The sequence below is a fragment of the Pelodiscus sinensis genome, chromosome 22 (assembly GCF_052426305.1).
Source record: "Pelodiscus sinensis isolate ZL-2025 chromosome 22, ASM5242630v1, whole genome shotgun sequence".
Taxonomy (NCBI): Eukaryota; Metazoa; Chordata; order Testudines; family Trionychidae; genus Pelodiscus; species Pelodiscus sinensis.
This window is the reverse complement of record NC_143073.1, coordinates 9,887,311-9,901,778: the sequence shown is the minus strand read 5'-3', so window position 1 is coordinate 9,901,778 and position 14,468 is coordinate 9,887,311. Positions and strand designations below refer to the sequence as shown.

The 14,468-nt window shown below is 55.4% G+C and overlaps 2 protein-coding genes across 3 annotated transcripts; one reads left to right on the top strand and one right to left on the bottom strand.

Moving 5' to 3' along the window:
• Window positions 1-858: 858 nt before the first annotated feature.
• Window positions 859-8,255, bottom strand: SCNM1 (sodium channel modifier 1). 2 transcript variants are annotated; one of them, XM_014568962.4, is made up of 8 exons: window positions 7,968-8,255; window positions 6,493-6,563; window positions 5,180-5,268; window positions 4,367-4,464; window positions 4,185-4,285; window positions 2,703-2,890; window positions 2,077-2,203; window positions 859-1,660 (listed from the first exon to the last, which is right to left on the bottom strand). In XM_014568962.4, the coding sequence occupies exons 1-8, from the start codon at window positions 8,016-8,018 to the stop codon at window positions 1,606-1,608; spliced, it is 780 nt and encodes a 259-aa protein (XP_014424448.2). In that variant the 5' UTR covers window positions 8,019-8,255; the 3' UTR covers window positions 859-1,605. The 2 variants fall into 2 exon arrangements, with proteins under 2 accessions (XP_014424448.2, XP_006113991.1); XM_006113929.5 differs by having other exon boundaries at window positions 859-1,665; window positions 7,968-8,250.
• Window positions 8,256-8,425: 170 nt separating this feature from the next.
• On the top strand, window positions 8,426-14,459 carry LYSMD1 (LysM domain containing 1). Its single transcript, XM_075907582.2, has 3 exons — window positions 8,426-9,092; window positions 10,892-11,193; window positions 12,620-14,459. Exons 1-3 carry the CDS (start codon window positions 8,913-8,915, stop codon window positions 12,777-12,779), a joined length of 642 nt encoding a protein of 213 aa, XP_075763697.2. The 5' UTR covers window positions 8,426-8,912; the 3' UTR covers window positions 12,780-14,459.
• The last annotated feature ends 9 nt before the right edge of the window (window positions 14,460-14,468 follow it).

Sequence of the window (14,468 nt, the reverse complement as noted above, 5' to 3'; positions counted from 1 at the left end):
GCTGGAGCGCAGGAGTGTGAAGGCTCTGGCTGGGGATGCAGGCTCTAGGGTGGGGCTGAGATTGAGGGACTCAGGGCTGGGACAGAGAGTTGGGGTACAGGAGGAGGGTTCCAGGTTTGGGAAGGGGGTCAGGATTGGGGGTGTGGGCTTTGGGGTGGGGTCAGGGATGAAGGTTTTAGGGTGCAGGCGGGTGGCTCAGGGCTGGGGGGGAGGGAGGGTCAAGGTGGGACAGGGGGTTGGGAGTTGAGCTTACCTGATAGGGATAGCGAGGGAAGCCCCTTTCCCCCAGCCATGGCAGCACCAGTCTGGGTTTGGCAGGGAAGAGCTCTCCTCTGCCAGCCATGGCAACTTGAGGGCTTGGGGAGAGAGATCTGTCCCTGCTGCATCCCTGAACCCGTGTGGGACTAATGGAAAGCTGTGTAGCTTAGGGGGAACATAGGTCCTGGGCCACAATTGAGCTCCTAAGTACTACCATGATACACAAATAATATACAGCACCTAATGCAAGAGGGTCCTAGTTCATGGCCAAGGCTTTATGGTTCTACCGTAATACATCTAACAAATAATTATTTTAGCCCCCTTCTCTAGAGGGGACTGATCTCCTATTCACAGTTAAGCACATGTTCAAAGGCTTTGCTAGCTCAGGCCAGGAACACCGCACAGAGAGCACCACCCCATTTCGTCAGCATGTGTGGTCACTGGAGGCGGCATCAAACAGTAGTGTGAACAGGAAGGTGCTCCCTTCCCAGTGGGCTGCTGCAGGACAGGTCCCAGGAAGCAGGAGAACAGACGCAGGAGAAAAGCAGGAGTATGGCTTTTTAAGCATCAAGCCACTCCCAGAGCAAGGAGAAACTGATCCAATTTTAAGATGGACTTTTTAAAAACAACTTAAACCACAGAAAAAAAAAAAAAGGCCACAGAACTGCCTGTTAGGAGACAGCATTGTCCAGCGAGCTCAAGGGCTAAGAGCGTCTTTGTGCAGCGCCCAGCCCAATCCAGGGCCGAGGTGCCCAGTGCCACCGTAATACACCTAATAAAGGTAATCAGAAGTGAGAGTCAGGGCTCCTGACTCTTCCCATGGACTCACGTGCATGTTGCTGCCGGTTGGTGCCTGTTTCTCCATGTGAAAGGGGCATGATGCTTGCTTCCCTCTGGGAGACGCTTTTAAGATGCTAGGTGAGACCAAAGCACTAACTTCCTCTGGCACTGCCCCTTTCTTCTGTGTCCTGCCGAGAGCTGCATCTCAGCCTTGGGCTCATTCCCGAGACAGAACAGGCCTCGTGCTGGGAAGCTGCGGTGGTGGCGATAAGACAGCTCCCAGTGCGGGTGACCCCAGTGGTATCCCTGGATATTGTGAAGCAGTTACGGGGGGAGGTTCTAGGAACTGTTTGGAAACATCCTTCTCCCCCAGTGATTTATATCTGAAGTCAAAGCCATGGAGGAGGATGGGAGGATGCAGATAGGCTGTTCCTGACCCCCTCTGCCCGTCCCAAGAGTTCGGTCAGTGTAGCTTAGCACCAGGCCTGGCCGCTAGGGGTATCCTGCTAGCTGGAGAGGCTGGGAAGTCAGGATGGCGACAGGATTGGTGGTGCATCCTCATCAGAGTCAAACTCCACATTCTCGTCTTTCACCCATTTGCCAGAAGGGTCCTGGATCCAGCCTGAGCTGCAGGAAGGACAGACTGACAGGGTTACAAACACAGGACAGGGGGATGCCAATTTAAGAAGACAGAAGTATGGTGCTAAGGTGATGGTTTGTCTACTGACCAGACATAGGACAAGAATCCAGGACTCCTGGTTCCGTAACCAATTCTGTCAGTGCCAGTCACTTCATCCCATGCCCTGTGCCTCAGTTTCCCTCCACCTGTGAAGCCATCCCTTAGTAAACATTTAGAGACGGATGGCTGGGGAGGGCTCTATGGGACTGCTGTCCAACAGCAAAGGGCTTGGTAGGACTTAGAGGGCTTTTTCCCCTTTGCTGAGTGATGAGACAAGCTCTTACCACATAGTCTCCAGAGATCAGACCCCTGCCCATACACTCTGCTGCTCGGCAAGGAACAGGCAGAAGCCAGCTCACCTTCTGAGCAGGAGATAGTGCTCCAGGGCCTGGCGTTTCTCAGGGCTGATGGCTTCAGGCTTGGCAGACAGGCAGGATTTTCTTTTGCTGCTTCTCTTGATCTTTGTAGAAGGTTCCTTTTGCAAATCTAGAATGAGAAGAAAGGGGCAAGATGAGGCTGTGAGGCCTTGGAAGGTTGGGAGCATCACTGCCCATCAGCACCTCTGTGGAGACCTCACCACCTCTGTGGACGTACCTAGATCCAAGCTGAACCGTCAGCTCATGGCAGACGGAGATCCGGGAGCTCATTCAACAAAGGTAATGGCACTTTGGCATGTTTACAGTGATCTGTAACACTGCTTACAAAGTGGAGTGACAATGATATCTTGCACCCCACTAGGGAAACCAAGACCTGGGTGTTTGCCCCAGAGAAACAGCATATAATTGGTGGTGACAATAAAAAGAATCCAGAAAGCCTAACTCCCTACTCACCCTCACCCTCCTCCCCACACACTCCCCTTCCAGAACTGGAGCTAGAACCCAGGAGTCCTGACTCCCAGTCCCCCACTCTAACAAGCAGACAACAGCAATGGAATTTCCAGAGGATTACAGAAATATACAAGCTGCAGAGCCCCTCAGGCTGGTACCTGCTCGAGGGCTGGCATGTCCACGAAGCTGTGTGGAGGGAGGAATGTCCTCAGCAGCACATCCCTCTTCGCCTCTTGCCACAGAGCCTCCTGGGTCTCCTGGCTGCTTCTCCACAGCACCTCTTGAGGCAGCAGGGACAGCAGACTCTGTCCGAGAAGAACTGAAGCTTGAGCTGCTGCCATCAGACCTAAAACAGATGGCAGGTCTCATGAGGACAGTGGCAACCAGCTGCCCACTGTGCATGGCCACAGTAACAAATCTGGGACAGCATCTTGCTCTCTAGAGGAGCATCTATCAGAAGATTCCCCAAGTGACTCCTGGACAGGGAGTAACCCTCAAAGCTCCCTGTATAAGGGAAGTAAATATTCTCTCTGGCTACGTCTACACTGGCGGCTTCTTGCGCAAGAACAGCTGTTCTTGCGCAAAAACTTGCTGGGTGTCTACACTTCACACACGTTCTTGTGCAAGTACATTTACAATACAGCGTCAGAAAACAGGGCTTCTTCCAGAAGAGTTATTCCTCTCCCCACGAGGAATAAGCCCTCTTGCGCAAGAGGGCAGTGTAGACAGGCAACATGAATTTCTTGTGCAAGAAACCCCTATGGCTAAAATGGTCATCAGCAGGGCTCGCCGAGCGGCAGCGAGCCCCGCTCGCCGAGCGGCAGCGAGCCCCGCTCGCCAGCCACACGGTTCTGCGCTCTGTGCATGCACAGATCGCTCCACGCCGGCTCTTCTGGGGTGTAATCTATTTGCTACAGGTGAGGATTACACTATCTGTCGAGCCCTGGCGTGGAGCAAAAACAGTTCTTGCGCAAGAAGCTGCCAGTGTAGATGTAGCCTGTGTGTTACAGAGGGGAAAACTGAGGCACAGAGGGATGGTTCTTCCCCCTAATTTCCCATTCTAACCACCAGACCTGCTTCCTTCTTTGATCTGGGAACAGAATGCAGGATTCTTGGCTCCTTGCCCCCACTCTAACCACTAGACTTCATTCCCCTCCCAGAACTGGGAGAATCCAGGTATACTCCTAACCCTTTGCCCTAAGCACTTAAGGCTGGGAACAGAATCCAGGACCCCTGCTCTGACTGTCAGATCACACTCTTTTCTCAAAGATGTTGCCTTTACATGATACATGTTTTGCTGCTGAAATGTAAAGCAGGCACAGCAGAGACTCGCAAGCCTCTGCTCCGAGACCATTCCCACTGCACTCTTAGACTGGCCCACCAGGAGAACTTAAGGATTCAGGGACCGATCCTGAGCTGGTGTCAGCACCATGCCATAGATATCCATGGAGCTATGCTAAGTGACCCCAGCTAGGTGAACGGTCCTTACAGAGGGACAGAGCAGAAGAACCTACTGCTGTGGAGATGGTGGCACTACCTAGCAGCGAAGACCTAGCCAAGACCATGCCTGGCTCTTGTACCAGCCCCCCATGCCATGACAAACCCTCGACCTAAGCTGGCAGGGAACGCACAGGTATTACCTGTTCCTTCGGCAGCAGCTGTTGTAGGGAGAGGCCTTCAGCAAAGCATTCTGGGCAATTTTCCTGGTCTGAGCCAGCAAGGGTGCAGGGCATGCAAGATCCTAAGGAAAACACAGACAAGCTAAGGACAGCTAACTAGGTAAATGCTGTAGGAAGGTTTCCCGATGGGGACACATGCCAACCTGTGTGCCTGCCTCTTCTGCCCGCAGGAACTCCTGCTGCCGCCGCTTCTGCACCTCATTCTCGTGCGAGCGCTTCTTCCCATAGAAAGTCTGCAGGCCTGGGACACACAGAGACAGACACAGGCTATTCATTTGGCGATTCCCCATTTTTTCTCCACTCATCTGAGGAAGTGAGGTTTGCCCACAAAAACTCACGACACTATATATATTTTTGTTAGTCCCTAAGGTGCTACAGGCCTACTCATTTTTTTACAGGCTAATCCAGGCAGCACGACTCCTCGCCAGGCAGTCTGCCACCTAGCTGGGGGTACATCACCACTGGGATACCCACAACATGGCTAACATTTTGGGATGGCATGAACTGCCACTGCCTGCCGTGTTTCAGGGGACGGATGGCTTTAAGCAATGCAAGCACCAAACCTTCCAAGGTCATTTCAGTTTGTCTTTCCCAAGACAGATAGGCAGATCACCCTGAGAGCACAGATTTTGAAGGGGTTCATGTCAGTTACAACTGATCTCTATTAGGCACCAGGAAAAGCCTTATGGAGAGGCAGATTCTCTCACATCTGTCAGTCACACCTGCCTCCGAAGCACCTGGCACTGGCCACTGCTGGGCTGAGGATACTGGCCGAGAAGGACTTTGGGTCTGATGCAGCCTGGCAGTTCTGACAGTGGTAAGACAGCTCTTTTACATCCCAGCACCATCAACTGCCCCTGAGCTCTGGGAGTCTAGCTGGATTCTTCCTTCTGCACCATCCCCACGACCCAGGATCAGCAGTTCCTTGAGCAACTGAGCCCTTGGGGCTGACTTACTAGCTACATGTTTCTTGCCAGCCCTGTGGACTGTCAGCATGTCAAGTGTGTCGAAGACCGGACGGTGGAAACACACTGTGCAGGCATATCTGAGAAAGGAGAGGAAAGATAGTCAGATCAAGCCAGGATAACCCCTGCCCCCTCATGCACACCTGCTAGGGCAGTTGGGCCCAGCCTTTCTTATTAGCATTAAGAGACAGTGCACTTGGTAATACTGCAAGTGGGAGAGACATTCACTAGAATAAATGACCATGGTCCTCAAAGTCATTCAACACAGTGGGATTTCTACAAATATAATTGGCCAAGGTTCCCAGAGCACAGGTAGCCAGGATAAATGTTACTACCCCATCTTACACGTGGGGAAGCTGAGAGATTTGCCCAACAAGTCATGATTCCCACACCAGTGTCCTGGATGCTGGACCACATGCCCTTTATTTTGTTATCTCCAGTTTGAAATTTAGGGAAACAGGTCAGAACTTAAGTGACAACCAAGGAGAGTCAAGAACTGAAACCCAAATTCCTGGCCCCATGGCCACTGGTTTATGCTCATTCTCTGCTAGGCATTTAAAAGTTTGAAAGCTGTATTCACTCTGTTCGCTTGTTATGTTGCACATGATTTCTACTGCCCTGTACTGTTCTGTAGTAATCCCTCACACCTCGGTGACACCTGTCTGAGTCTGTAATATTAGCCAGAGGCTCTCTTGGGGGCATGTGGCTCTTTTATATCTGAAGGGAAACAGGAACTGTCTGCAAAGCCAAAATGAAAACTAACCCAAAAAACAAAACACCCCAGATCAGCCTCAATGCACTGCACCCTGGATTTTGGTGGTGTTTCAAGTCCAAAGCTAGATCCAGGTTTATGTTTTACAGACCATCTTTATTTTTATAATGGGCCTGAGCAAAACATTTCTGAATGCTGGAAATCCAGATCAGAACATTTAATAAACACTACCACCCCTAGGCGAGCACTTATCAAGTGCTTTTCATCACTAGATCTCAAAGCACTTGAGAAAGGAAGGGCAGCATTGTTATCCCCATTTTACAGATGGAGAAACTAAGGCACCGAGTGATAAAGGGATTTGCTCATGGACACAAAAGAGGTTTGTACCAGAACAGGAAGAATCCAGGTGTCCTGCCTCCCACTTTGGTACTCTGTGCATTAGGTCACGTGGTCAATTTTGCAGCTTCAGCCCCCAAAATATATGCAGTAATCAATTAATTGAACTGGTTCAAAGATTCATCTGTAATCTGATTCCTATGGCACATGGTCCTCTCAGAACAATGCTGCCTACCTTAGAATAGATCTAACATACCTGCCGCTCCTTAGCAACAGTGCCTCATCCTCAGGGATATAGTTTGCCAGCAGATCTGCAACTCTTCTTTTCTGAATAAATGAACAGGCCACGTTACTGAGGAATCAATATTTTGGGTGTGGGCGGCATAGCACCTGGCACCAGGATGAATTGGGCCCTTCCATGAAAAATGAGTCACGGACCATGAAACCTGGCCATCCATTGTGAAATCTGGCCTTTTGTTTGCTTTTATCCTATACTATACAGATTTCATGGGAGAGATCAATGTTTCTCAAATTGGGGGTCCAGACCAAAAAGGGAGTTGTGTGTGTGTGTGTGGGGGGGGGTGTCATGGTAATGCCACCCTTATTTCTGCGTTGCCTACAGTTGAGTGGCCATAGAGCCATGGCTGTTGCTGGGCACCCAGGTCTGAAGGCAGCATCCTGCAAGCAGCAGCACAGAGGTAAGAGAAGCAATACCATGCCATGCCATCCGTACTTCTGTGCTGCTGCTGGCAGCAGCTCTGCTTTTAGAGATGCTCAGCTCTGAAGGCAGCACTGCCACCAGGAGCAGTGCAGAAATAAGGGAAAAGTACCACAGTCGTCCCTTCCCCCCACAACTCCTGCTGCAATTACAACACCGTGAAATTTCAGATTTAGATAGCCAAAATAAGTAAATGTATTATTTTAAAAATCCTGTAACCATTAAATTGACCAAAATGGATTGTCATTTTGATAGGGGCCTATAGAACAACCACCACCACCTCTAGATCTTATCTAGTGCTTTTCTACTGTGGGACTCAGAGCACTTTACAAAGGAGGCTGGTATTATCATTATTACAATTTTACAGATGGGAACATTGAGGCACGGAGCAGGGCAGTGACTTGCCCAAGGTCATCCTGCAGACCAGTGGCAATGGCTAAGAATAGAACCCAGGGCAGCAGGAGAAGGGGGCCAGAAGGCAGGCGCCAAGGGCTGAGGAGTGTTGTGGGACCACTCTGGGGATGGGGGAGTAAAGAGGAGGGGGGAGTAGCAGGGAAGCAGCCGGGTGGTCGCTCTGGGGCTGGGGGGAAGGGTTGGGAGGAGGGCAGGCGATTGTTTGGGGGACGGGAGAGCAGGGGGAACAATGTGGGGGCAGGAGAGTGTCGGGGGGGGGGGGGCAGGGGAAGGGCTGGGGGAGGATGGGAGGCCGGCAGGGAGTTGAGGCGATTGTTTTGGGGAGGGGGCGTGGCGGCGCTGAAGGGGGGGCGGGGAGAGGCTGGGAGGTTGCGAGGGGAAGCAGGGGGCGCTCTGGGGCTGCGGGAAGGCTGAAGGGAGGACAGGGGAACGGGGCTGCCAGGAGTTGGGAGGGGCTGCGGGAAGAGCCAGCGGGGCGGCGTTGGGGAAGCTGAGGGGCTCAGGGAGTTGCTCTGGGGATGAGGAGAGTTGTGGGGCCCGTGGTGGTTGGGGGGGGTCGGTCGGGGGGCGGAGCCGGGGTGTCCCGCCCCGCCGCTCACCTGCAGCACATTCAGCTGGCCCGAGTCATCCCCCTCCCGCTTGAAGGACATGGCGGCGCCCCGGGAGGGCTAGACCCCGTCCCAACCGGCGGTAACCATGGCAACTGGAGCCACCCCGCACTTCCTCTTCGGTTCACTTCCGGGACTACCCTTCCCAGCATGCCTCTGGGCGCTCGGCACCGATAGGCCTCTGGGGTCAAAACCGCCGTGATGCGTGGAGAGGTCTAGAAGGCGAGGGGCATGCTGGGAAATGTAGTCCTCACCCACGTCTCTGCTTCCGCTAGGCGACGCTTGTGGCTGGGTTGAGGGGGGTGGGATGTTCCCCACTGTGCTTCTCCAGTGGCCTCCAAAGGGGCGGAGCGTTGTTAGGCGGGGAGGAGCTTGCTAGGGAGAGACTATGTTCCCAGAGGCCTTTGCGCGGCGTGGGCGGGGGCTGGCCCCGCTCCGCTGTTGGGGCGGGGCGGAGGCAGCGCAGACTCTGGCTGCCCTGCGCGGGGTGGCGGGGTCCGTGGGGTGGCTGGATTCCGGGGGGAGGGGAGAGTAATTTGCCCCTCCCCCCGAGTAAAGGGGGGGGCGGCGCGGATGAGATAGAGGACCCCCCCTTTATCCCTCTCCGGCGGAAGGGGTGGGGAGGAAATCGGGGGACCCCCTGCACCCCCATCTGTGCAGGCTGCGTTTTGCAGTGTGGGGCGGAAATTGGGTGGCCCCCTGCCCTGGACTAGAGGCCGAGAGGGGGGAGAAGAAGCAAGACCGGAGAGAGACCCTTTGGGGGGGGGCTAGAAGCGGGGGGGCTAGAAGTGGGGGGTCCCTAGTCTGCCTGGGAGGCCCTTGTTCGTTCTGCCATGAGCACCCCTCAGGAAAGAGGGTGCTGGCAGGAGTCCTGACCCCTCCAGGCCCCTCTGCCGCCTGCACTGGTTGCACCACTGACTGGGGGCTGGGGGGGAGATGGCCTCCCCCTCCAGGCAAGGATCCCCTGGAGGGGCTGGTTTGCTCTGTGGCAGCAGGACCCGGTCCTACGGCAGCCTCATCAAGTCGACACACTCCCCGGTGAGGGAGAGGAGGGTGGAACATCGTCTGGAGCCGGGGGACACCTTGCAGGGGCTGGCACTCAAGTATGGCGTCACGGTAGGTCTGCGCAGCAGCTTCCCCTTGCGATCTGGGGGATGTAGCTGGGGTGCCCATGAGGTCCCACTGTTGGAGCAGGGGGCAGTACCAGGACTCCTGGGTTCTGTTCCCAGCTTTGGAGGGGAGTAGGGTCTTGTGGATGGAGCAGGGAACAGGAAGCCATGTCTTCTGGTTTCTGGTCACCACTCTATACCTTTTTCTCCGTTTTATAAAAAAAGCTATTCCCATGGATGTACCTTTTGTAAAGTGCTCGATACCTGACCTGTCCCGGCTTCCCTTCTTTCTTGTGTCAGCCCTGATCCTGCAGCTTGGGGCCTCATTGATTTCCACTGATTAGGGGGACCCCATTTTGTACTGTGCTTTGTGTGTCTTGGATGAGGAGTTCTGCTAAAATACTCAGCATTACTGCTTTTTTGTTTGCTGAATGTCTGGGGTGAAGTAGGGAGGCTCCCATCATGAGCACCCCTAAGAAGAGGGGCTGCTGGCAGGAGTCACCTCTCTTGCGTCCAGGCACCTCTGATTCCCCTGTGGTGGGATCTCCTGGTTCTTGGCTGAGGCTCCTAGAGGCTTCTGCAATACACCTAATGATTCATAATAGTTTATGGCACTCCAGAAGGGGATTGGCAGCAAAATCAAAGCCATAGTCCAGCGTTCTGATCATGAAACTTGGAGTGGGCACCCCACTGGGGTCCTCGGAGTATGGGTGGATGCACGGGAGGGCTGAAAGTCTGAAGTCTCATGCAGATTTAGGTCTGAGGGTTCCAATCCTGCAATTGCTGTCTCCTCATGGTTGCCCAGGTGTGCTGTTGCCTCTTCATGTGGCTGATGGGATCCGGCTAATATGCACTTGTGCATTTACATGAACTCGCACCCTTCTCATTTCCTGTATTTTGCAACTTTGTGTTGTGGCCCCAAGTGGTTTTCACAGGAGTTCAGTGTATGCAGCAGAAATTCCCCTGGTGATGGGAACAAAATCCCCCCCCCTCCCCCACACACACATATCCGGCTGGGCCGGGCCAGCTTTGCTGTCTGTGGTGTGGTCAGGCAGTAGTGGCCCTCAGCAGTTTAAACCTTGATAGGCCTGGAGCCTGACCACAGCAATTCATTCTTCCCTAGAACTCTTGCATGCTGCTCGCTGCAGGAGTGCCTTGCCGTGCAGCTGGAGGGGCAGGGAAAGAGGGGAGCTTTCTCTGAGGCTGCCAGCCAGGGGGGCAGCTGTATTTCAGTGCCAGTGTTGAGAACCTGCCAGCTCATTTTGCAGGGACCTAATGAGCAGCCAGTAAGGTAGAAAGGAGGGTTTTTTGGTCTTTGGGCTGGAGATGAGGCATGTGCCGTGGTGAAGGGTTTCCAGGTTGTCTTTCCTCATCCCTCCCACCCCCAGCAGAGCATAGGAGACCGGTGGGGTGGACCCGCTAGCAGACTTGTCAATGGCATGGCCCTCTCCCCTCCAGTGAGAGAGCACAGACTCACCTGGCTGCATTGAAACCTGAGCCTCAAGCATGCGGAGTCTGTCCCCCCACATTCTCAACATTAAATCTCTAGTGACCTCCAGCCCTTCTCCCTGCCAGCACAAACCCAGCATTTGCAGTCCAGGCCAGCTGTGTGCCTGCTTTCTCTCATTGTGTGGTGTTCTGTTTGCTTACTGGTGCCCTCCACCCCAGAAGTGGCTGCATTTTGGTAGTGACTGATATTAGGCACCCAGCTTGCAAAGTAGCTTTTAGGACCATGCTCTGAATAGAGAAGGTTGGTGATGTCTGTCGCAGGCTAGTGGGCTTACAAGTCTTATGGTGCCTTCCCAGATGGAGCAGATCAAGCGGGCAAATCGTCTGTACACCAGTGACTCCATCTTCCTCAAGACGACACTGCACATCCCTGTCCTGGTGGAGCCCGAGGAGATGGTGAACGGCTTAAAGCGGGAGGAAGGAGCCACACAGCCTGCCACGGGAAAGGAGACGCTGGTGCTGAAAAACAGCTCTGCGGCCAGTGCAGGCTCCACCCCCCGTCATGACCTCTCGGCCACGGATTTCTTACGAAAGCTCGACTCCGAGATCAACCTGTCCAAGAAGGCCGCGGTGAAGAAGCTGAGAGAGGGGGAAACAACGTGAGTGCCACCCTGCAGTTACTGTGGCACTAATGTGGTGCCCGGGCTGTATGGGCCGGGGGTGGAACCCCAGTCCTGTTGCTCCAGCACATAGGCCCCTGCTAACAGCATAGAAGGAGAGTCTCTGCCGGCTGCCCTTGTGTTTGCCCTGGGTGGCATTTGAGTCTCTCTTGGGTGGTCACCTCGGGGCTCAGCTTTCAGGGAACACCGGTCCCCAAGGTTAATGGGCAGTATCCTGGTGGGGGCTGACGTGAAGAGAGCTCCGGCCTGAGGGGGACGGCGAGGGGTTCTTCATTGTTGACTGGGCAGAGTTGATGTATGCCCCAGGCTTTGGCTGCTCCGAGCCTCCCCAACCCCCATCCTGCTCCTCCTCGTGCTGTACAGTGGCCAGGCAAGTGCAGATGCCGCTGGCGTTGTAGCCAGCGATCTGGCACGGGGAGGAGAGGCTTGATTGCGCGTGCATGGCAGGGAGTTATCTGAAGGTGATGAACAGCCGTCCACGGCAGTGTGGGCGCTCAGACGTGCTTGCTGTGATGCTGTTTGGCCCCTCCCTGCCCCCCCCCTTCATCTCCTATTGGCGCTGTGCTGGCAAGAGCTAAGAAATCGTGTCCTGCCAGGCTCGTGCTGCGCACTGCCGAGGTGGGAAGGAATTCACCAGGGTCCCAGGCTGTTTCCTGGGTCCCTCCAGGGGAAACGGCCCTTGGTCGCTCCTGAGGGGGAGGACACGCTAGGTGGGATGGATCCAGTCTGTCACTGTCTGTGGCTCACGGGGCAGAGGTCCCCGTACGGCTTGGATTGTTAGAAACCGCCGGGTTCTTGTCCTCCCCTTGGTGCAGAGCTGCAGGGGGATCCGCTGCCAGTGCCTTGGCTCAGGGCGAAGCTGGAGGAGCCTGTGGCCACAGTCGGGCCCCCCACTGGCTGCTGTACAGGGAATCCCCGGCTCCGAAGCCAGCTCGGCTAGACTTGGGGGCCACTAGAGGGCGCCGTTGCCTGCGGTGAAGTTCTCTGCTCAGAACTGAGCAAGGTTCCAGCCCCTAAATCCGCACCCGCAGCCCCCTCCTTTCCCAGCCCTGGGCTCCTGGCCCTCAGTCTCAGCCCCAGGCCATGGCCCCCCCACCCTGCCCCCAGTTCTGCTGGTTCACACTCTGCCCGAGGTTCCCGAGCCATGTGAGGGTTTTGTTGGCTTTGAACAAAGATCCCACAGAGCTTCTACAGTCGTCCCTCCTTCCCATCTGTACTCTGTCCTCTCCGGTCTATTGCACTCCTAGGAATCCCACCCTACCCTCGATCCTTCCCAGCCCCAGCTGTGGGCACTGTGCTGGGTCACACATTCCCTAGCAAGGCACAGCAGAGGGATCCCCGAGCAGGGTCTGTCTGTGGGGGCCGTTCCCCTGCTGAGATCTAACCCCCTCTTCTTTCCCTGCAGAATTGCTGGGATGGAGCCAGGAGCAAGCAGGACCTTTCCCTGTCGGAGCGAGCCCTCTCCTCCCGCTCAGCAGCGCTCCCTGCTGGGCCCCGTGCCGCTCACCAAAACCACGCGGGCCGCCACGTTGCGGGACAAAGAGGACGAGATCTTCACGCTCTGATGGGCGGTGTTGTCTTGCCTCTCACGGGCCTGCCTCTCCCCTCCATCCCTGCACATCCATCCGCAGGGGGTGGCACAGGATTGGAGTGGCTGGTTTGGGACGGCCCTGCCGTGGGGCCCCCAATCCTGGCAGGAACCTGTGGGAGCCCACCAGCCGCCCACGTCTTCACGCCAACCTGCAGAGGGTTCAGCTGGCTGCAGAGGACTAGGAGGGGAAGGAGAGGGGGTGTGCACTGAGGTGTGGCATGGGGGTGACTGGCAGAGCACCCCGTTGGGGCAGGGATGTCACGGCAGCCCGCTGTAACGCTCAGCTCTTTCTGCACTGCTCCCAGCTGGCCTTTCCCACTGCCCATCTCTCAGCCCTGCTAGAGCAGCCAGCGCGCCCGCCTCTCCCAGTTTGTCCTATCAGGTCGCCGTGTTCTGAGACAGCCCAGTCGCCTACAGCCCCATTGGGCTTCTTGGCTCCTCTGCTGAAACTTTGGGGAAAGGACTTGGGGCTAGGTCCTCAGCCTTGCCCCCAGTTATCTCCTGAGACCCCCTCAATCCTGAGCCGCAGGCTCCCACCCCCGCTCTTCTTGTTGAGGGACCGTGGCCTGCCAGGCACCTTCTCAAGCTGACATCCCGGGGGAAGTGGAAGGACCCCATGATGCTGATCCTACAGGGTGCCTGGCAGATAAGTGTCAGCAAGGCCCATAAGCATTGTCACCTGCAGCTCCCCCAGCTGTTGTGCCCACCTGGGGCCAGGTTCCGCCATAGAGAGGACTCAGCACTTGTGCTGAAACCTAACCCCTGGGACCTGAGCTGAAATCTGCCTGAGCCTTTTCATCGAATGGGGCTTTGGCTGGGGGCTAAGGGGGTGAATTCTTCACGCTGCTCAGCTTCCTCTCCCTGAAAGTAATTGGTATAGTCCCTGCTATCTCTGCTCCCCATGGCTCTGCCCCCTAGGTCTGCCAGAGCTACACTGCTTAGGGTTCTGCTTAGCCAAGCTCTGGGGGAGGGAGCCGAGGCCTGGCCCTGGTAGCCTTGCGTAGCTAGTCTGGCTCCAGGGCAGGGAGCCAGGGTCTGTCCCTCTTTGTGGGCCATGAACCCAAGGGCTGATCAATCCTTTCTCCCCAGCTGGCCCACTGGGGCTAAATGGGGCACCATTAGAGCCAAGAGCCGGTTCATATCTCCTTTGTTACTGGGCATGAGGTGAGAGGGAAAACACCCAGCTTGACTCTCAGCTCCCCAGCTGAAGTTTCAGGCCAAGGGTAGGGAGATGGGCACAGGTAGTGGTTTGTAACTGGCATTTGTGGCCGGGGAGAATGGAGGGACACCCTGAACAGCCCCTCCTCCAAAGGTGATAGCCACTTGAGCCAAGCTAGAAGCCCAGTGCTCTGTATGGGGCAGGTAAGTCGCGCCCCAATTTGCCGCTCGTGTTTCATTCGGCCTTGCTGATTTGAAACCCTTCGCCGTCCAGCCTGGCCCAGCTCTGGGGAGAGAAACTGAGTTAAAATAAAACCTTCCCACGGTTCCATCTGTAAAGCCAGCTTGCACACGGGAGGCCTGGATCCCCTTTACCCAGGGTCAGGTACTTTTCCTACACAAGACTGTGATCTGCTGCCCCGTCAGCGGCCAGACGACCCTCCAATAAAAGTCTCCCGTCCTGATTGCTCTTTGGCCCTTGGAACAAAACACGCAACACGTCTCT

Coding starts and splice junctions, on each gene's coding strand:
- SCNM1 (XM_006113929.5), bottom strand. CDS start 8,018: ATGTCCTTCAAGCGGGAGGGGGATGACTCGGGCCAGCTGAATGTGCTG. Junction 5,269..6,492: donor CTGTTGCTAAGGAGCGGCAG/GTATGTTAGATC, acceptor CTCCTTTCTCAG/ATATGCCTGCACAGTGTGTT. Junction 4,465..5,179: donor TGGCAAGAAACATGTAGCTA/GTAAGTCAGCCC, acceptor TGTGTGTCCCAG/GCCTGCAGACTTTCTATGGG.
- LYSMD1 (XM_075907582.2), top strand. CDS start 8,913: ATGGCCTCCCCCTCCAGGCAAGGATCCCCTGGAGGGGCTGGTTTGCTC. Junction 9,093..10,891: donor CACTCAAGTATGGCGTCACG/GTAGGTCTGCGC, acceptor GTGCCTTCCCAG/ATGGAGCAGATCAAGCGGGC. Junction 11,194..12,619: donor CTGAGAGAGGGGGAAACAAC/GTGAGTGCCACC, acceptor CTTTCCCTGCAG/AATTGCTGGGATGGAGCCAG.